Genomic DNA, 21652 nt, shown 5'->3' on the forward strand with positions numbered 1-21652 from the left:
GCATATGGAGTTGACGTCCAGTTTCCAATTCACTTCATTGCTCCTCCTTATGCACTCGCAGCGCATTTGCATGTCAGACAGGATGCCAGATTGTGTTTAGAAACAGTGGTGAAGAGGGTGCGTAAGGAGTCCTGCTTTCACCACCGTGGACAGTCAAAGAAAAGAGCAGTCCAGGTTGCAGTCCTCCACAGGGATTTTACAGGAATAGGCACCACGTGATGCCCTTTTCACTTTTCTTGAGTCTCCTGATGCTGTCGTCCAGATGATCGCGGTGTAGGTCTGTGCTGCCCGTCCCAGTAGATGCAGTTGGCAGGCCATGCTTGTCATCCCCAAAGAGAAAGCGTAATGACATGTTCACCTCCTCCGTAGGCAGGAGCTGCAAGAGGACCCCCACCTCTTCGTACAGGCTAGCGCTGTTCAGCCTCCAAGCCGTAGATCCTGGGAGCAGACAGGGAGCAAAGGGAAGCACGGCCAGCTCGCAGCCTTTGCTCGTAGCCTGGTGGAGCAGAGAGGCCTTGCAGATACTGCTGACCTAGCCCTGAGAGGGTCAGAGATTGGCAAGGAGAGGAAAATGTTCTGTCCATGCAGAAGAGGGCACAAGGCTCTCATTGCAGATACCAAAATCCACAGTAGTGGTGCCTCACAGCTCTGGTATCATTTGAAGTTCCATGCCTTTGATACTGGGGTGCTACTACGATATGTCCATCACCCATCGCTGAGGCCACATCTAGAAGATGTCACTGGTGAAACAATATAACAGAACTTGAGAGATTAAATATTGATTTGAAAAAACAGTGAAATGTCTTTCGAATTTTCTTAATTTTGAGGCTACTCTGTGCAGATGACAATATATGGATATAAGGTAGATAGTTTCTTGAGGTATGAGACAGGTTTTTGGTAGCATTACTATTAGATGTATTAGAGCAGTATCTAAGTTCTCCATTTAAGAGACATACATGCATAGGGAAAGAAACCTGTGCCGAACAAGCATACGTGCAATGGAGACAAGACAGATGAAAATGCTGTTGCCCCCATGCTATGGTCTCTTTCATCTTAGTGAAACCCACTCTTTACTCCAACATTTTCATCACTAGTGGTCCATCTTCCAGTGCTGTCTACAATATCTAGAGGAGATTCCTCTTCCCTACAACTTGATTTGTGCCTTTTGTGCTCCCTTCAAAACCTTCTCAAGATAGCCTCTAATCATTTTCTTGGTCAAATGGCAAAACTAGTATTTAACCCATCCTATTATTGTCTTCGCAGCAGCAGCAGAATATTCTCACTTGGGGTCTGTAACTCGATCTTCTCCCAGTTAACCTCCTCCCTCTGCAATTGCTCCTGTAGCAGAGCTCTGAAGGTGCTTATTCATCTTCTCCGTGACCCAGCACTCAGCAGAAACTTTGCAGCCTTATTCCCTCTGTGCTTTTTGCCTGTAAATAAGCCATACTGGTAAATAAAAAATCATCTGTCCTCTCTAGGTCAGTGGCCAACAGATTTATTACCCATCCATAGACGTCTCTCATTTAATTTGAACTAAACTAATAATCTGTTGCACTGACATTTCCTCTTAGTGCTCTGACTTAAGACTTTAAGCTAAAGTGCAATATGTCCAAAGCAAAATCCTGTCTTTCTTCCCATTACCTTTAGCTTTACCACTGTGGGAAATGTCACAAAGACTTATGATCGGGAATCATCTTAGATTTGACCTCCTTATCCTTGTCTACCTTGCAATTCTCTCTGCATAACACTTCTTCACAGCTGAAACTTATAACCGCATCACTCACTATCTCATTACTTGCTTCCCACAGTATTCTTTTCTCTGGCTTTGACAAATACCATCTTGCATTGCTTCTAGCCTGTCAGCTGCAAAGTTAGTTTTCTTAGCTCATTGTTTTGACTATGCCATTCTTCTCCTTGTATTCTGTAACAACAAACATAAGCTGCTCAGAGTGCTTTCAAGGCTTTGTGACTGCTCTATCCTCTCTCATTTACTGTATCTTCACATTTAAAGGCCACATTTGTGTAAACAACCTTACGTCAGGTTTCCCCCTCCACACCCCACCTAAACATACCAATTTCAATTATCCATTCATACCTGCAGCCAGATTGCTAGCAACTGAACATGAAAACCCAGCTTGCCTGCTTGGTCTTTTCTGCAGGCTGAAGTGTGGAACCACCTTTTCCACCCTCAGCTACAAGCCCTGTGATACCAGCCTGGCCAAGCCAAAGGCTGTGATGAGGATTATTAATGAATTTTACGAATGCTTCAGTAGGCCAGTCATCGTATAAGTCTGCTGATCTAATGTCAAAAAACCCTCCGTATTTCCGACATTTCCAGCTGTGGTACCTATTTTCTTGTTGCCCACAGAAGAGTCAGACAAATTCTTACCTGAGGAGCCTGCTTTGCACCATGCAAGTGAGTGAGAGTTTCACCATTGACCTCGATAGGACTACGATGGATTTATATCTTTAAAACTTAGTTTAGGATTAAAATCTATACCCCAGAACACTGCGCAAAAAGGGGCAGCCTTTCTGCTAGAATCAAGACTTCCTGACAATGACAACTCTTCTCCTGATCACACCTTTACTGACATTTTCTGTTGTATGACATGTAATAGCTGTCACATTCAACTCCTTGGGTATGGAGTTCCAGACCTCTCCCAGAGCCAACAACCATCAGGTTGTCCCACACTTGAAGTCTTCTCTTACTATTTGTCTTCATTGGAACAAATTCTCTCCAGTCATCAGAACTCCATTCCCCTCCTCCAGATATCAGTTTTTATTTTCCCCGGTTTCAGCACATGGTGTCTTTCCAGTGATACAAATCAAACCTTCCATTGACTCAGTGGGAGTAGCTGTTTCTCTAGCTGTTAATTACAAACCCAAATGGTGAATGCAAACACGAGACAAAAAGTTAAAATAATTTTATATTAGATGAAAAAAAAAAAGAGAAAAGCAAGAGCTCAACTGAAAGAGGGCTCTTTATTAATAAGTATAGTTTTAAATAATTGAAGTAAGGAAAGATTTAATTTAAGGACTGTACAAAGATAGAATGAAAGCACTGGCCAGGGCTAAATGCAATCAAAGAGACATCAGGAAAAAAGTAAACTATAAGTATTTATACTACAACCCCCCCCCAAAAAATTGTATAAGCCATCTGTTGCTTGCACCTACTCAGAGTCTGATTCATGGCCAGAGGTACATTCAGGCAAATGTTGTCACCCTTTCCTGTCTGTACCATGTGCTTCTAGAACATGAATTCTTCACTATAGATTTTTTATCTTCCATAGATCTTCTATCATAGTTTTTGAGGGGAGTGTAGCAGCTAGCAAAGTCTGAGTGCTATCAATGAATTACAAAACAAGATATTTTACTCATTGATAAAATATTTCCTCCTTTGGTTTTGGTGTGTGTCTGTAGTCTGGCTGCAATATGTTGTTGTCCAAGTAATTATTTTCAGATAACACCCTGAATAGTTCTTTAAACTATCATTTATTCTTTTTTCTTTACCAAAAGATAGAAAATATTTTCTTTTTTATTTCTTTCAACCCTCATACTCTGCACAGGTTGTTACTAACACTGCTCTTCTATCAATGAGAAAGCCCTTTTGGCTTCTTTCTGTGACTCCGGATTCATGAGTTTGGCTCTTCCCAAGAACGCACACTGTGCGCCCAGCTGACAGCAGCTACGTGGCCGTGCAGGTTGTGCAGTCAGGGGGATCTAAGTATGATTCTGGCATAGCACTCGGTCGTCACTACTGACTGCAAAAACTGGCACACCAGATCAACAGTGTTTCAATGGATGGACCTTTGACCTTATGCTATTGTGGCCCTTAAAATCTCCACTTGAAACTTGGTCCCCAGCTGGGCTAATCTCTGTGATAATGTACAGAAGAGGACTGGACACATCAAAAGATTTTGCAGTCATAATAAATAAAGTGTTGAAGAGAAAGAAGACATATAGAGATCAAAGGTGGCATTATGACTCTTACAGTATTCCTCAAAGATGAGAGGGGGTGCACAGTTAACCCTAAAGGCACCATTACCCCAAAGTTACAGGTTACTGTCACTTCTGGTCTCACTTAAAAGCCATTAAGGAGCCCACCAGTCATACTCCCAGCTTTTTACTGCTGGTCAGAGAATTTCACTAGTCATCACTGGTCCCGAGAAGACATTTCTTCCTCTCCTTAATCTCGTGATAAACTGCCATGGAACATCTATGGAGATTTATCCTACTGCTCTTTAGATAAGGGAAACGTAATGTACTGGATAACCTAGCAATTTTTCAAGGTGTCCAGTGCCACAGTTTTAAGATTTGTAACAAGCCGGTGTGAGGAATGCTTTGCTATATGTCAGATGACTAGCCAGATTTATTGCTAGACAAGATTACAGATTAAAAGAAAGTTACTTGAGAAACATAGGTTTTCAGTGATGGAATAAGGTTACAAAGATAAAATGACAATGGCATCATTAAGATTACACTTAACAATACATGTTCTCCCTGACTGAATTCAACAGCATCTATACCGTACCTCATTTTCTCCTAGATTTATTTGGAAACTTATCTGCCGCTATTGAGTTAAGATGGGATGATTTTGTCATGACGGCTCTTGCGTCTTCCACGGGCCTTCCTTCCCCACACTCACACCCACTTGGGCATGGAAGAGCACAGGACAAAGGCTGAGAACCCCTTTCTGACTCATCGCAAAGCAGATTGTCTCATCTCTGGAAGAAAGCTTTCCTCCTCTTTGCTTGTGAGTGATGCCACCCAACACTGAGGAACGAGGAATTACTTTACTGTCTCCCCACCTCTTCTCCCAAGCTTCCGTGATGAAGATTGCCACTGTATCTCTCAATTAGCACATTACACATATGTAAACCAAGGAATACAGGAAATATCATAGGTACCATTTCTTTTTAGATCTATTAGTCTTATTCTGAATGAATAGGTAACACTTTGAGTAATGCAGATCCAGCTGCATGCTTGTGGTTGCATGGATCTTCTACCGTATCAAGTTGTATTTGTATTGCTGTGTACAGTATGATGCTTAACGTATATATATGAAAAATAAGGATCAATGCATGAAAAGGCTTCCTTCTCTAGACTACTGTATTGAATAGGAGTACTCTCAGTGGATTCATGATTCGCTAGCAGTTTAGTCAACCACAGAAATCCCAGTGAACTGTCATTACTGACTGTCTAGACCAAGCAAAGAAAGAACTACGCCAGCTCAACACCCAAAGGAGAGTAGCATTTCCAAAGCTAGAGGGAACAGATAACAGTTTTGTCAGGAACTAACAAGGGAGTCAGGACTCTTTCCTGGCTGAGTTGGGGATGAAGAAACTTCTGGGAATTCCAGACACTTGCCTAACTCCAAAGAGTCAGACCTGACTGCAAAGTCCAGAGCCATGTCTGGAATACAAAGAAGAAGTGGGACCTGCCAGTTCTGGAGTTTGACAAAAGGCAAGTGGATCCCAGCCCTCAGCAAGGATGGTTGTGGGTCTCCTGGCTGAAACGTGCGGGGTAAGGAAGAGTGTTAAAGCTAATTCAGGTGAGCAGTAAGTGTGGAGCTATTTCCTTGCACTTCTGCACACACGCATTTTTGTAAAGCTTCTTCCACTGTGTTGTCTAATGTTGACATATGTCTAAAAATAATTCTGTTTATTTTAACTTGACTTAAAGGGTTTTAAAGGTAACTCTAATGGTAACACTTCTTATCCCTCCAGCTTTGACATTCCTCAAAATCAGCATTCTGGGGCACTTTAGGGATGATTTGAGAGCTGGTAACAGAGAAAACATAGTTTAGAAAGCTCTGTAGTATACAGCAAGGTAAAGGAGAGTATGCGCAGACCCCAGGAGTCCTGAGACAGCATGTGGCACTCACACCCGAAGATCAGTGGCACTGCTATGGAGTTGCAAGCTAGAGGACTAGCGGACCGCTCTGCCTGGTAATGAAGCAGGCCAGAACGTTCCATCACTTTGTGCAGTAGATTCAGATTTCTGCACAGATTTGGGTTCTGGTATCACCTGTAATTTGCTGTTTCTCTGTCAGACTGCAGGTAAATCACCAGCTGCTCTCAGCAACATTTTGCTCTGTATTGCGAAACATGGAAAAAGGCAGCTCACAGCAGAGAATTCACTCGGAGGTACACAGAAGAGGGATATGACAGGAACCGAAAAAAGCACTGCGGGTTCTGAACCTTTAGGTCTGGCCTGCAACAGGCCGGAAAACAACATCATCTGAAAGCCAAAAGGATTAAAAATCCTGTCTGTCATCCTATATCATGTTTTCTGCAAGTGTGGATGGGGTGGGAGGCTGCAACTGTCATCATTTTTGTTTCTGAAACACTAAGGACCGTATCATGTGAGTACTCTGATGAATTCCTACTCCCCTGGATATCAGCTCTCCTAGGACTGACACAAAGGTGTTCTGAAAAGGATAAGATGATAATAACGCTTATTTCCACAAAGGAAGATGACTGGCATCATTGTCTTCCTTAACAGAGGGGATCGAAGGCACAGAGTTACTCAGGGTCACTTAGCAGGTCAAAACCTTCCCAGTCTTTCTTCTCCTCCCACATCCACTTGCTGGTCCCTCCTGGGCAGCACACTGCTACGTGGCCCCGGGGCATCCAAAGTGTGGGCCAGTGCCCACGAGATGGGTGCTGGGGTGGGTGACGTGGACTTGGTGCAGGGCAGGAGCACGGCAAGATACAGCTTGGGCAACCACTGGGGCTAGCGAAGCCTCGGGTCTCCTGGTGAAGGTGAAGAGGGGTGAAACATGGGGAGCGGAACAAAAATTCTTTTCCCTGGGGCAGGAGGTCTCGGCAGTTACGCTGAGAGATTGCCTCACGCTGAATTTCAGCATTTCAAGGAAAAATGAAATTCCTGAAACATCTTCTTGTATGCAGTGAGGATGGGAAAACGAGCTGTTAAGCTGCTCGCAGAGGTCAGGCAATGAAAATGTATTTATCTATCTATTGTTTCTTTTGATCAAATCATCCTGAAGTAAGTGTCCAGACACTCAAACACATGGCTGGGACTAAACATCTGCTGTCCTTCAGACAGGCACCCTGCCCTGCCCCTGCCAGATGCTGACTAAATGAAGGAAAAAGCATTTTTTTTTCTACCTTCCTTATTCCTGGGCTGCTCGCCAAGTCCTCTCCCAAAGCCCTGTGCCTCTCTCTCAGGAAACGGGAGCTGGTCGTACCTCTCCCCCAGCACCCCTGCTACCCCAAGGTGGGCTACCATGGCAGGGGGACGGAGAACAGCCCCCCCAGTCCCACTCCTGCCCCCACCAGTGTTTCATAGGATGCGTGGGGCTGCCTGGCTCTGTGGACCAGATCCTAAACTCCAGAAAAAAGCAAGCCGGCTGGCCGAGCCGTCACGGCATCCCCTCCGCGGTGCGTAACGTATAGCCCAAGGGCAACCAATGTGTGTGACTGGGTTTACTCCTGAAAGGCCACAGGTTTCTGGCCTGATTTACAGCTCTCACACAACCGTCTACTGGCAGTCAGGGGTGTAAAATCCTTGCCAAATAGTGCTGCTTGGTCACTAATGGAGCACACGCTCCCTCAGTCAAAGGGAGTGATATCCCCTTCACTACCTCCAGCAGCCTTTTATGCATTACATGAAAGGAAAATCGCAGTAATCTCAGATATTAAAGGAAATCAATGCTTGCCAACACGAACTCCGCAACAGTACTGAAAAACCGTACTTCTTTACTAATCTAGTGGATCAGAGAATGTGACGTCTTGAGCAAAATGAGCCTTTTAGCCCTGAAAGTTTTCCTTGGGACTTAAAAGTACTTGCGTTGATAACTGCAGGTCCCTCAGATAAAGAGCTACTGCCACATTCAGGCAATCTTTTAGAGAAGATATCATTTTCCTTGCCAGTATCAATGCTCCTTTTTGATATTCCTTTCTCATAATTTTCAGTTTCATAAGTAATTTTTTTAGGAATACATAAGATATTTTGGAAAGGGAAGGGCACGAAGCCTGGGTTTGAAAACTTCAACTTTTCAAACAACTGAAGAGAACACTTAGGATTACTTTAAAAGCATTAAAAAATTCCACTTTTTTCTTATAAAACTAATCTGCATCTATACAAACCCCAGTGTTGCTCCTCTGCTTAGAAAAAACTGCTTCGTTAAATGCAATGGGAAACACTGCATCGTTCTTTCTACTGTCTTTTTAACGATGGGTCTGAATTGTTATCCTTTAAGCAGGAGTATTGTCTCTAGCCAATTCAAGGATTTAATCCACATATATTACTCAGGCAAAAATCCCATATGTAAAGGAAGTCGAAAGAATGTGAAGAACCTCCTTCTATTAAACGAACTAGTAACCATGCAGCTTCGAAAAAGCCTGGTGGAATCCCTTTAGGATCTTACCCTAAGCCTGATTAAAGGAACTCAATTATATGTGCTGACAAAACTCTCAGAATATTTTTGTGTACTGTAACTGAAGTGTGACTGAAACCTGTCATTCAGGCAGAAATCAATTCACTGTTCCTATAGCAAAATGTAAAACTCCCAGTACTACTAACTCTTATTTAATTGAAATAAATACTGCAGTTTGAAAGACTAGCTGGGCAAGAGTATCCTACGGGGTGTTGACTTCCAACTGCTTTCTGTGGAAGCTGAGTTATAGCAGTGCCAATTTATGAACTAGTGAGAAGGTCTGTGATTTAATTAAAGACAGAAGAGATAAAATCCTTCCTTCATAAATGAAAGCTAATGCCCTCTAATTGTGCATAGATGAGGAAGAATACTTAGAAGCATGTGTGAGCCTTCTTTCCTTATAATACCCTGGAGTCCCCAGTTCTGGGAAACTGCAGGATGATTATTTTTTCAAATATTCAGTGCTTCTGTACGTGTAGAGACACACTTAACAATCCAGAGCACCAGGAACTGGGCCCTGGATTTTCAAAGCAGTCTACCAGCTCCAGAAACCTCATTTGTTGGATGGCCACTCTAAAAGACCTAAGATGGTGCTTCCTTTGAATGCAATCGTTATTGTACCATTCAGAGTCCATTTTTGGCTGGAAGTTAACACCTAAGAGAGGAGTTGTGGCCGGGAAACTGGCAGAATAGCCAAGGGTCTTAATTCCTCTCTGCCTCATGCAGAAGCAGGGCAGGATGGGCTGGGGAATCAGCATTCCTCAGTACAACTAGAGACAAGAAAAGCATCAGAAATGCTTCCTGGGGATTTTCAGGCACAGTGGAATCCAACTGAGCAGAACTGCATTTAGAAATGGGTTGTTTCCTATAATAACGGTTGTACTCTGAACGTGCCCGCTTTCCCTTGCCTTGCTGTTGGGTTGTCCTTGCGTGGTACAAAGCAGAAGCCTCAGCACCATCTCAGCTGTCTCGGTAGCTAGAGTGCAGGATTGCTTGTGTCCAAAAGAGGCTTCAATCACACCCTGATGACGCTCTTTGTTTTCCTGAATGTTTCCTAGTTCCACTATATCGTTTCTGAGGCAGGTTTGACTTCTTGTAGTGTGCAGGATACAGGACACAGGAATTTACAAGGTGAAACAATGCTGTCTTCTGCCTTGTTTCCTATATGCAATCTCATCTGCTCTTTCAACTGCAGTTGTTTTCACAGAACAGTGTCCCCAGGGTGTCTAAAAGAAGTCTTTTTGTGATTTCATTGTGCATTTTTTTTTTCCACGTTATGTTATTTTGCCCATCTCAGCATCACTCGCCTTTCTTTGTCCACTGATTTTCCAGCCTCTCTAGTGCAAAAGTTGAATGGCGTATGCCTCAAACATACCTGTGGGACCTGGCTGTTGGCCAAGAGGAAGACAGTGCCTCACCCCAAGGCTCCTATGAGGCCCCAAATCACAGACTTGAGAGATCACCTCATACTCTTATTTGAAAACAAGGGAGTTATTGGTCTCTTGATTTAGTTGTATGTAAATATACTGCTCAGAATTACATTTAAGTATGTGAGTACATTGCCCAGGCACCTATACTTGTCCAGTGCCTTATTGGTAATCTCATAAGGAACTAATGGTAGCTCCTGCTAAAATTTTAGCCAAAGCACAAGTATATAAATGAAAGAGACTGATTAACTTATCATGATGACTCATGATGACTCCTTCAATCATCTTTTCCATTAGTGTGGAATTCATCAAAGTGCGGAAAGCTTGCACAAAGGCACTTCGGATGTAGCTGTCTGATATGCAAGATCTAAACTTGGGATATGCAAGATCTAGCTCTGACCTGACACACAAAGACTGTTATCCTTCAAGGTCCTGAAACAGAGAATAGCTCTGAAATACTCATTTGTGAGCTGTTGAAGATTGCTTAGTGGCCATCTAAATAATCACACTTTGCCTATGGTGTCTATACGTTCATCCAGCATGAAGACTTCACTACAGGGTTTTTTTGTGCTCTTCCTATATTTTGGTAGGTAGCTCCTGACATTCCAATTAGTCCAACCTATATTAGACATTTAGTCTTCTGACATCTGGAGCAGTGACTGCCAGCTATTTCCCTTCTCATTTTTTCCTGAAAGAGACAAAATGTTAGGTTACGTGTTAAAAAGCTCCTCTGCACCCCTACAAAGAGAAAATGGCAGGTGGGGGAAGCCCAATAATACCCTTCCTCCCCTCCTCCCAGACCCATCAAGGGCCATCAAGGGCCCATCTCCACAAGCCCAGAAGAGCACAGGGGCACAGCGGGTGGTTCTGGGGGACACAAATTAAGGACTCAGAGGAAGGCACAGCTTCTCTGGGTCCTTCCCAGAGTTGTCCCAGGGGACCCTCAGCCCCTGCGTCCAGGCGTGAAACCCATCGCGATGAGTCAACAGAAGAACCTTTTGGACTGGGGGGTTTACTACATAGGGGTATGGGATGTGTTATGAGATGCAAGGGAAGAGCATTTGGGGATAGCACAAGACTTACAGTGGGATACTTAGTGGAAGAACCAAAGGTGGGGAAAGGGAGGGCTCCAGGTCATTTGGGGAGGAACAACTGTAGCGATAAATGACATGATGGAGTGATAAAGGGATAAAAGGGGCTGGCCCTGTGTAAACAAAGGCTGGTTGGTATGGTTGCCTGCCCATACCCTGTGCCTGATCAGTGCAGCCTGTTGTGTCTTCACTAAACTCTGTTTCTATCTCTTTTCCTGGGTGAGGGTCTCTATTTTGTGTGCATGTGTGCAGCTGGAAGTCTAAGAGCCAGTAACTGCAGCGGGATGATGGGTGGGAGGGGGCTGCGTGTCTGTGGTGCAAAAACTGGAGAAACCAGCATATGAGTGAGCGTGTGATGACGGGCAAAGATCAAGCCAGAGTAGCTGGAGAGTGGGTGAAGTGCCCTGGGAGCCAGGAGGTGGGGGGTGGGGGGTGCGCATCATGTCGTGGCATCTTTAATGGGTGCGTGTGTGTGCCTGGTGGTCTGTACCAGCACCTGGAGTGGGGCTACAGCATTGGGGGTTCATACGTCCAGGTGCAAACAACTGTGGACACCGGGATCCAGGGTCTGAGCCCAGCTGCTGGAGGGACCCACCTTCCACATGTATATATATATAATATTCTTACTAGTGGACCTCCATCCTGATTAGCCACACTGTGAGGCCATCGGGGACTGTTTGTGTCGGTGGGAGCCCCGAGCGTGTCTGTCTGCTTTGATCTGCGTGGCTGGCGATGTGTATATATGTGTGTTGCACCTGTGGATGCACGTACCTGGGAATACGTGCTCAGCCTCACTACTGGTTGGACCTGGGGCATGGAGCTGTGCAGCCTCACCTCTGCCAGGCTACTGGATTCGGCTGCCCTAACCCAGTCCTCCCAGGAGCCGGATCCACGGCCACGTGGCTCCTGGGTCAGAGGTGCCCGGAGCCAGGGCCACCCAGCCCCAGGGGACCCCTCGGTGAAGGTGGGTTCCTTCACCCCCTCTTACCTAGACACTATTCCTGAGGTTTTCCTCGCCCTTCGCTCCCTGACGGATCCTTTGAATCTTTCTGGACTCGACTAAATGCAGAGTTTTGGTCTGTCCTTTGTGGGCTGCTCAGACCCGTATCAGCACCGATGCTTTCCTTCTGCCGCCCAAACCTGGCTGTTTTCTGTGTCTGCGCTGGGTTACGGTCCGGCTTATGTCATATCTGTGTCGTTCAAATCTACAGGAGATTCTTCTAGGAACTGAGTTCAGAGAAGGACAGCCTTCTCCTGTAGATAGCAAACAGGAACCTTGCTGGCTTTTGCACTAATTCTCTTAAATCCACCGATCCCAACATTCCTTTGCAAAACAATGTTTCTCATCATTTCAAAGACTGGATTTTAGGGGGCTGCGTCCGAATGAGATTCATGTTCTAAACGCAGCGCACAGGTAGAAAAAAGCACAAAGTAATTGGAATTTGAAATCTACAGGAAAAAGAGTGAATGAGCTTTGGAATTGTGTGCCTTAATATAAAAGCAGGTAGGAATGTATTAATAAATGGTAATTTGAACATATCTGGGAATATCAAGCTTTTTAGAAATGGTATTATGAAACTAATATTAGGATAGTGGTATCCCTGAGGTATCTGGATGGAAGGAAACTTCTAATTTAATTTCCACTTCTCTGAATTCTGGAAATGTATTTATTATTTTTGCCCCGTTCTACCCTAAACATGTTTCTGAAACCTAATGTAACCTCATTAATGCCTAAATTTTCCAGATCTCGTTTTCTCCTGTTATTCCAGTTTTTGCCTTGGTTCCGTATAAGGAAAGAAATGCCGAAAGGGGGTTATTTTACATAATCATCCCCTGTTCCTGTCTTTCCTATTTTTCTACAACCATTCAGCCTAAAAGACAGAACATATGATTACTCAGTGAAAGCCCTGCAGCCATGAACTCTCTCTGTTTTGTAGCCTTCAAAGTATTATTTGTATAAAGACAATAAAAAAGTCTTGTTCCTTTATAAGGATGGCTGCAAGGAGTTTGATCTCTGAGAAGAACAGCAAAGATTTTCTTTCTCCAGCTCCTGAAAATGACTCAGTAAGAGATTTTGATCTCTATATTGTAAATTTGATATCCTGTGGATCTCCTTTTCACCTCACCTACTGAGTTGCCTGTTATATTACATCTTTCAAGCTTAATATGTGATTGATTAAAAAGCTTCATTTTCTGCTTGCTTTTCTATATGATCATTCCGGGCTTAAATGTTTCATGCTCATTATTATCACCAGCAAGACTCACTGCTGTAGGAGAGTTCATTTAAAACGCGTCTGTGTTTTGGTTTAGGCACTAATTGTTGGAAAATGCAAAAAAACCTCTTCATATGAACCACAAACCTTTCTCTCCTGATGTAGACAGGTTTTTAAGCATAGATCTCAAATATCTGTGGTTCCCCTAAAGACAAAAAGGTTCTCACCACAGGAAAAGGAGTTAGCATCTACTTCATTGAATAAAGGCACACCTGTAATTTTCCTACATGTGTCTGGGTATGGCTCTTCTCTCTGAAATTGTTTGGTCACCTGCCTGCTGGGGCCCTGAGACCCAGGAGTAGTAAACTTGGGGTTTTTCCTTACACCCAGGTCAAGGCTTGGAGATTTTGGTCGACCTCCTTGCCCTCTTTCTTTGCTACAGGCTCTCTTTGGTGGAGAAACCTGTTCTTCAATCTCTGCTACATTTCAATTTGAATGGGATTTCACCATTTGAATACAGAATTGCCCTCGGCCATGCTGCTCAGCCTTATTTGCCTCTGCAAATCTTGGTGCTTGCTCTCCAGTGTTACTACTACTTGGTTTTTTCACTTTGTCCCCTGAAAGAATAGCTTTAGACTGATCTGGATTTTCAGGTAAAAGTGCTTACTTCTGACAATACCTAGTCCTTGCTGACCAAGAGAGCACAGGAGCAGCAACCGTGAACCAGAAAGCCATGGGAGAGCTCTGCTAATGGAAGGCAGATTGGCTTTTTGCAGGCAGGGGCAGAGGAGGGTGGAAATCGGCTGCTCCAAATGGAGTATTAACTCTCATCCCTGCTTTACTTGGCCCTGCTGGAGGCTGAAGGCCAGGCCAGCTTCCTCAAATACTTCAGAATTAGTTGAATTCCCTTTTGTCCCACGGAACCTCGGCGGGTACGTCAAGGCACTTTCTTTTTCTTATGCATGCAGAAGAGGTAGAACTTTGTAGGCTGCTGCACGGCTGTATGAAGGTTCATTGCAGGGGATTTCCCCTCTCAATTTCTATATCCTGCATCTGTGCTTTATTAATTGGAAGAGTGAGAAATGCCTTTTAAGAAAAATTGAGGAATACTAGGGAAATAGTGCAGCTATGGGGCTGCAAACAGCTACTCCCACAACTGCAGCTACTCTTGAACAGTCATACCTCTCACAGCGCTTGCCGTCAGCAACACTATCACGCACAGATCTCTTACCGTGCAACGTGGGAAGCACGAAGTTTGCAAATGTGTGATCACCTCGGTGCCCAGCAGAGATTTGTCTCAACGTCACCTGACAGTGTTTGAACCCGATGCAACAAATAAATAGACAAAAGGCATGCTGCTTCTGTAATGGAAGACTGAAACAGCACGGGCTTAAGCACCTTTGGAGTTTACCTGCGGGGTCATGAAGAGGTTCCCGTGACAAAGGAACGCCAAGAGGCAGGGTACAGATGGGGGGGGAGAAAGGACAACCTCTCCTACTGGAAATTTCAATGTTCCATCCTTCCAGAGGCAGAGTGCAGTGACCCGGCCCCGCAAGGGAGTGGAGGGGCAGGAGGGCAACATCCTCAGACCTCTCCAGAGTCAAAACTTCACCGCCACATCCCTGAACCCTCACGTCTTTTACAACCGAGGTTCAACCAGGACACGCTCTGCCAGTCACAAAGAAGTGAAGCTCGCATGGGCCACCCTTCCTGCCCTAAAACACGCTACGTGAATCTTAGAACGTGTTTTACACATTTGTATTTTCCGGCACTGAGTGACGTCTGCCCTACATTCCTTCTCTTTGACTGCGAACAGACGCGTGTCCTCACTCTACCTATCTCCCTGCAGGAATGGTTTTCTGAACCAGACGATGCTGGTCAGGTAGCACAAGGCCTTTTTAACTAGCAGGTTATCTCAGCAGGGCTCCGGTTACCTTCGCAGCTTTCACACCCACAGTCTTCCCAACAGCGAGCGTGGTTACCTGAAAGGTTTGTTGGTGCAGAAAGTCCAGAGCCTCGGCATGACCTTGGGAAGTTAATTTCCTGATGAATTAGCTTCTCAGCAAAATCCTCATATCACGACCGGGAGCCGGGAGTATTTGCTGCCAGGTGCTGAAGATGAAGGTACCTTCCCACAGCGCGAGGACCGGGAAAGTCCAACTCCTGAACCTCGTGCTTTCCAAGTCACGTAACTGTATAAAACTGACAGAAGACTCAGGTCTCTGTGGAAATGCTGAAAATACTCATTTTACACTCTCATCTTCCATTTTTTTAGACATATGAGAAGCCTAGTAACTTCACTGAGAATTTGGGGTAAACAAAATTCATTCTACGAGATTGGAAAATGACAAGCGAGAACAGGTTAAGCATTGTTTGATGCTATCTTCCTTGCTTTTTCACCTCATGTATGCAAAAAAAAATAAATTTAAAAGGAATACAAGCACTTCAATCAAATAAGATAGTGCTTTAGAAAATTCCTCTAATCACATTTGTCTTTAATAATTTAAGGGAGTAATTTCTAGAAGCATAGTATAGTAGTTCTGCTTTTTAGAGGGATGCAATTTTGAGGCAAGCCTTCTGGATTTCTTCAAAATACTGAAAATGTTTGTTTTCCACTACTTTAATTTGTATCTTGCAGCCTTCTTTCCTGCCCATGACCACATCTTCCTCTTTACAGTTAATGGGAGTTTCAGAGGCACAGAGGGTCAGGTTCTTTCTTTACTATTCAGTTAGGTAAATAAATCCTTGAATGACTCTCGGAAGAATAGCAGGAAGATAAATCATGTAAGATTTTTCCAGTCTTTATAACAGCCCCCATCTAGAATACATACAGTTTTGAAACAACATTGATTACAGTACCCACCAAGTGCTAAAATAAGTTTTGTTTGCTTTTAATGGAGTAAGAAAAATATTTGTAGAAAAAAACCACCTAAAAATTTAATCTGGGATTATACGAAAACAGTAAGAATTATACCTAACAGTATCGGTTAGGAGGAAAGCAAAGCTGCCTGTTAAAAATCTGACCACTGATCGAAGCTTGCAATTTCAGCCTTCATCAACTGGTTTCTTGAGTGACTCATCAAATCAGCATTACCTAAAAAGTCAATACTGAGGAACCAGGTAAACCAATAAATACTCCTTTCAGTCACACAATTGCTACCACTCTTGAGAACACAGTAAAGCGTTTTATTGTTTATACTCATTTTCATTTACACATAGGAGGAACAATCAATGCAGTTCTATCACAGCAGGTGGACCATATCCCGAAACTCGAACTTTGACTGCTGAATATGCGTAGACCTGTCTTAAGGTCTGATCAGGAAAAAAAAAAAGAAAAAAAGAAAAAAAATAGGGGGCAAGTAGGGAGGAGAGTAATTTCACTAACATCAGTTAATTCATGATTCATGGGTATTTATTTTGCAGGTGATACAGCTCTTCTGAAAGAGCAAACTGCTTCACTTCTTTACAAAATACACTAAATAATGTAATTACTTCGAGAATTCTAAATTTCGCAGTGGTTCATGCGGTAAGGGTGTGCAACTGACACAAAATGGAAAACATGGTTACAACATCAAACTGCTACTTCTATTCCCAGCTGGTTTATGGAAAAGGTCATTGGACTTCTTGATTTCTGCTCTTGAGTTACGGAGTAGAAGCAAGAAGCATTTACTTTATAAAGGCAACTATGAGGACAGACTATAGATATGCAGTGCAGTTGAACAGGTCTACAACTCTTGTTTCTACAGCATTTGCATTTGCTATTGTTTTGAAATACAAATACAACTTTTGCACACTGTCACTTCTCACACGTGTTCAGCTGAAGGAGTCATTTACAGAATTTACTGCGATGCTCCTATTTTAAACGCTGCTTTTTTTCTCCTCTTGGCCTCCTAAGTGAAGGGAGCAACTCTTTCCACTGAAAGAAAGAAATTACAGGTGTGCAGAAGTACAACTATGCTACCAACACAGACAGAGACAACTGTGCTCTTGTGCACACCCCTACAACCGGCCGGAGAACAAATAAAGAAGTTAAGCCTGCAAAATAAATGGAGTTTACTCTCAAAACTTTTTCTTCAGTCCGGATGAATTATAGACCTTGATTCGAGGCTGCCCTCTTTTTTTGCAACTGATCTGCGTGACTATTGGAACAGCATCTCTGCCAGAGTCATTACACTGAAATGCAGAGCTGAGCAGTTTGGTGGCAGTATGTATTGACGTTTTTGCAGCATCATGAGTCTGGCAACTGGGCTCGGGGAAGTTTCAAGCAGTGGGTCTTTACAATAGCAACTTGATTCTGCGGACAAAAAGCAAAAGATTGGCAGGATTATTAAAGTATCACAATAAAGGCAAGGATGTCTTCTGCAGAACGCGGCGCTGAGCTTCGCTATTAGCCGGCAGCCGCTTTTGGCAGAGGGGCAGAAAGGCACAGCTTTCCCCGCGTGTCAGGAGAAACACAAAGGTGTCGAGCCTTTCGCCGTGGCTAAAAGGCAGCTTTTCCTCGCAGGATGCCAGCTCCCAGCCGGCTCCGCTCCCAGCAGGAGCAGCCGGAGCCGTAAGGAGGCCAGAAAGTAGGCTAAACTTTACCGGCAGCCTTCATCGGGGGCCTGTCCTACCTTCCTTCCTTTAAAAAAAAAAAACCCAAACCTCCAAGAAAACCAAAAAACTCCCAAAAAACAAACTCCCCAAAACCCCCACCCCCCCCCAAAAAAACCCAACCCCCCCAAAACCTCCAAAACCCCCCCAAACCACCAAATCCCTCCAACCCCCCCCCAAAAAACCCCAAACCCCCCAAAACCCCCAAACTCCCCAAAAAACCCCAAACCCCCCCAAAACCCCCCAAACCTCCAAAACCCCCCAAAACCCCCAAATCCCTCCAAAACCCCCAAACCCCCCAAAAACCCCCAAAACCCCCAAACACCCCCAAAACCCCAAACACCCCCAAAACCCCAAACCCGACGCTGGCACCGGGGCTGCCTCCGACTCCGTGCCAAGGGGGGGGGTCGCATCCCCGGCTGCCAAGCGATGTTCCCAGATGCCGGGGCGGGGGGGGGGGGGGGGGGCTCTACCCGCCGCTCCCCGGGGAGCTCGGCAGCCGAGTTGGGAAGCCAAGCGCCGTTTAGCACTAATTGGTCTAAAGACAGGCATTAGCATACGAAATGGCGGCAGATCGGTTTAAAAGGTGGAATAAAAAAAGCAGATTGCCGTGAGTCACTCCTTGCGAACTGGGCGGGGGGGGGGGGGGGGGGGAACTGGGGGACCACAGCCACACACACACACAAACCCACTGGGAAATGTCAGGAGCGTGCAGCACCGTTGCCACTTTTGCCAGGGGGCTGAGCACCAGCCAAGGGGCTGAGCACCAGCGCCGGGCTGGCCCGACCCACGGCTCGGCTCGGTGGGAGCCTTGTCCCCCCCCAAAAAAACCTCCGAGCGGGCTAGAAAGCAGCCGGTCCTGCCCGGGACGGGATGGAAAAGCTTGTTTGTGGGCTCCTAGCTGCTCCCCTCGGTTCTCCATCCTCTCCCTCCCACCACCTCCCCCCCCGGGTCTTCCCCGCCCCGAGTGGGGAACGGAGCGCGGGGGGGCGCGGGGAGCGCACCTACCTGTGGCATCGGGCACGGGTGGGCACGGGGGCAGCCCCGGAGAACACACGGCATTCAACATTTTCAGCTTGTGCATCGGAAACGTATGAGTTTGTGGAAAGCTTGTTTGAAGTCTTCGTTCGACATCGTATAGATGATGGGGTTGATGAGGGAGTTGAGATATCCCAGCCACGTGAAAAAGTCAAAGATGGCCATGTGGAACCAGCAAGCGTCCTTGCAAATAGGCAACACCAGGCTGATGATGAAAAAGGGCAGCCAACAGACGATGAAGGCTCCTAAAATAATCCCTAAAGTCTTCGTAGCTTTCCGCTCTCTAGCGGCCGTGAGCTTCTTCTTCTCCAGCAGGGCGTCCGAGACCTTCACCTTCACCTGGTTCATGTACACGGGGGAGCCCGTTTCGCTGGATCCCTCGGGGGCCTTGGAGTTGATGGACGTGACGGAGGAGGACGACCCCGGGGAGTCTGTGATCAACTGAGCCCGCGTCAGTCTTTTGCCCGCTTTCTTTGGCGTCTGCTTCAAAATCCGCGACCTGGCTTCCACGTAGATCCTCCCGTAGAGGGCTATCAGCAGCAGGGTGGGGAAGTAGAAGGCTCCCACCGTGGAGTACACGGTGTAGAGGACGTGGTCCGTGTTCACCACGCAGTGCGAGACCTCCTCGGCCTTCGCCTGCCGCCAAAACAAGGGGGGCATGGAGATGCAGATGGAGAAGACCCACACCAGGGCGATCATGCCCGCCGCCCGCTTGGGAGTCCGTTTCGTGGAATACTCGACGGCGTCGGTGATCGCCCAGTAGCGGTCCAGGGCGATGACACAGAGGTGCAGGATGGACGCCGTGCAACAGGTGATGTCCGAGGACAGCCAGATGTCGCAGACCACCTGGCCCAGCGTCCACTTGCCGGTCACAGTGTACATGGTGCTGATGGGCATGACGAGGATGGAGACCAGCAGGTCGGTGACGGCCAGCGAGGCGATCAGATAGTTGGCCGGCGTGTGGAGCTTCCTCGTCTGGTAGACCGTGGCGATGACGAAGGCGTTGGAGAGCACCGTGGCCAGGGTGACGAGAGCCAGGACGACGGCGAGCACGATCTTCCCGGAGAGCGGGGTGCCATCCTGGTAGGTCCCTTCCTCGGCGCTGCAGTTGCGCCCGGGGTAAGACTCGTTGGCGGGGACCAGCGGCGCCTGGCAGGGACCGGCCGGCTCCATCCCTCCGCCGCCGCTCGCCGAGGGGCTCGGCGGGGCTCCTCGCCCGCTACCCCGGCAGGAGGACCCCGTCGGCGCCGGAGGAGGGCTGCGGCATCCCCGCACCGGCACCGCCCGCCCTTCCCGGGAGCACCGAGCGGAGGGGCGGGGGGGGGAGCTCCGCGGAGCCCTCACTCCCCGCGGCCGAGGGAGCAGGGCGACCCGGCGGCCAGGGGGGCCGGCTCGGAGCCCCTCCAGCTCATGGCCCCGCCGCTTCCCCGCGGAAGGCGGCGAGCCGCGGGCATGGGGGGGGGGGGGGTCCCGCCCCGGCCGCCCCCTTAAGCTCGGTCCCGCCGCCCGCGGCTCGGCACGGCGGTTCGACGGGGGGTCCGCATGCCCGCGGGCGACCGCTTCGCCCCCCGGGCTGCCGAGTCCGACGGCGGGGGCTGCGAGGGCAGCGGAGCCCACCCGGCCGACCCTGCCTTCACACGCAGCCCGCCGCAGCAAGTTTGCAGCCGCCGCCGCGGGTGCGGGAGGAGCGGCAGGAGGAGGAGGAGGAGGAGGAGAAGGAGGAGGAGGAGGAGGAGGAGGAAGAGGAGGGTCCGCGGGAGGCAGGGGGGGAGACCACCGCCCATGGCGCCCCGCCGCGGGCCATCGCTGTCGGGGGGGGGGGGGGCCCAAGCGCCGGCAGCGGCGGGCAGTGCCCGGTGTGAGGGAGCGGCGAGCAGCCGCCGCCCTTTATAGAGCGGGCGGCACGGCACGGCACGGCACGGCACGGCACGGCGCGGCACGGCACGGCACGGCACGGCACGGCGCGGCGCGGCGCGGCTCCGCCGGCACCCAGCAACCGGTGCCGCTCCCGGGCGGGCTGCCCGCCTGCCCGCGGAGGAGGAGGAGGAGGAGGAGCTGCCGCCTCCCTCGGCCCTCCCTCCCGCACCCACGGGGGGGGGGAGCCCAGGGCGGCCGGTCCCGGCCCCCCCCCCCCCCCTCCAGGCTCTGCTTCTCCCCCCCGCAGGCAGCGGGAGGAGCCCGGGCTCCAGCTTCAGCCCCACCGCAACCCGACGGGAGAAGGGCAGGGGCGGGAGAAGGGACGGGAGAAGGGGCGCAGCCGGGGGGCGCCCGCCCGCTCTGCCCGGGGGGTCTCGGTGCTGGGGGGGGGGGGGGGATTTGCGCGTCCCACCGGCTCGCATCGCCTGCTTTGCGCTTCAACTTTTCGCCAGCCAGCGCCTCCCGGGCTCAGGCTTTCCTACCTTCTTCTCTTTTCTTTCTATTTTATTTTATTTTATTTTATTTTATTTTATTTTATTTTATTTTATTTTATTTTATTTTATTTTATTTTATTTTATTTTACTTTATTTTATTTTACTTTATTTTATTTTATTTTACTTTATTTTATTTCATTTTATTTTATTTTACTTTACTTTATTTCATTTTATTTTATTTTATTTTATTTTTATTTAATTTTATTTTTTCCGGTGTGCTTGGAAACGCACAGCCGGGATTGACCAGCCCTGCGGGATCCTTCAGTGCTCGGGAGGCAGCGGCAGGACGTGCCCCTCCAGGGGCTCACATCTGCCCAGGTCCCTCAACTCCTGCCGGGGTTTGGTTCTCCGCAGCCGCAGGAAGTTTTTACACACAAAGGGAGGTGCGAGCTTGCTTTTTGCTAGGTCAGGGTAATTCCAAGCTCCATGAAATGTCTGTGCTCCAGCCCTCCGGTCGATCTCCCAAAGGTGCTACGAC

The 21652-nt window shown here is 47.5% G+C and overlaps 1 protein-coding gene across 1 annotated transcript; it reads right to left on the reverse strand.

Annotated features, from left to right (window-relative positions):
• Positions 1-16021: 16021 nt before the first annotated feature.
• Positions 16022-21322, reverse strand: HTR1B (5-hydroxytryptamine receptor 1B). Its single transcript, XM_075046479.1, has 2 exons — positions 18734-21322; positions 16022-17426 (listed from the first exon to the last, which is right to left on the reverse strand). Exon 1 carries the CDS (start codon positions 19934-19936, stop codon positions 18797-18799), a length of 1140 nt encoding a protein of 379 aa, XP_074902580.1. The 5' UTR covers positions 19937-21322; the 3' UTR covers positions 16022-17426; positions 18734-18796.
• Between the last annotated feature and the right edge of the window lie 330 nt (positions 21323-21652).

This window comes from Buteo buteo, chromosome 15 (genome assembly GCF_964188355.1).
Source record: "Buteo buteo chromosome 15, bButBut1.hap1.1, whole genome shotgun sequence".
In the NCBI taxonomy this organism is placed as follows: domain Eukaryota; kingdom Metazoa; phylum Chordata; class Aves; order Accipitriformes; family Accipitridae; genus Buteo; species Buteo buteo.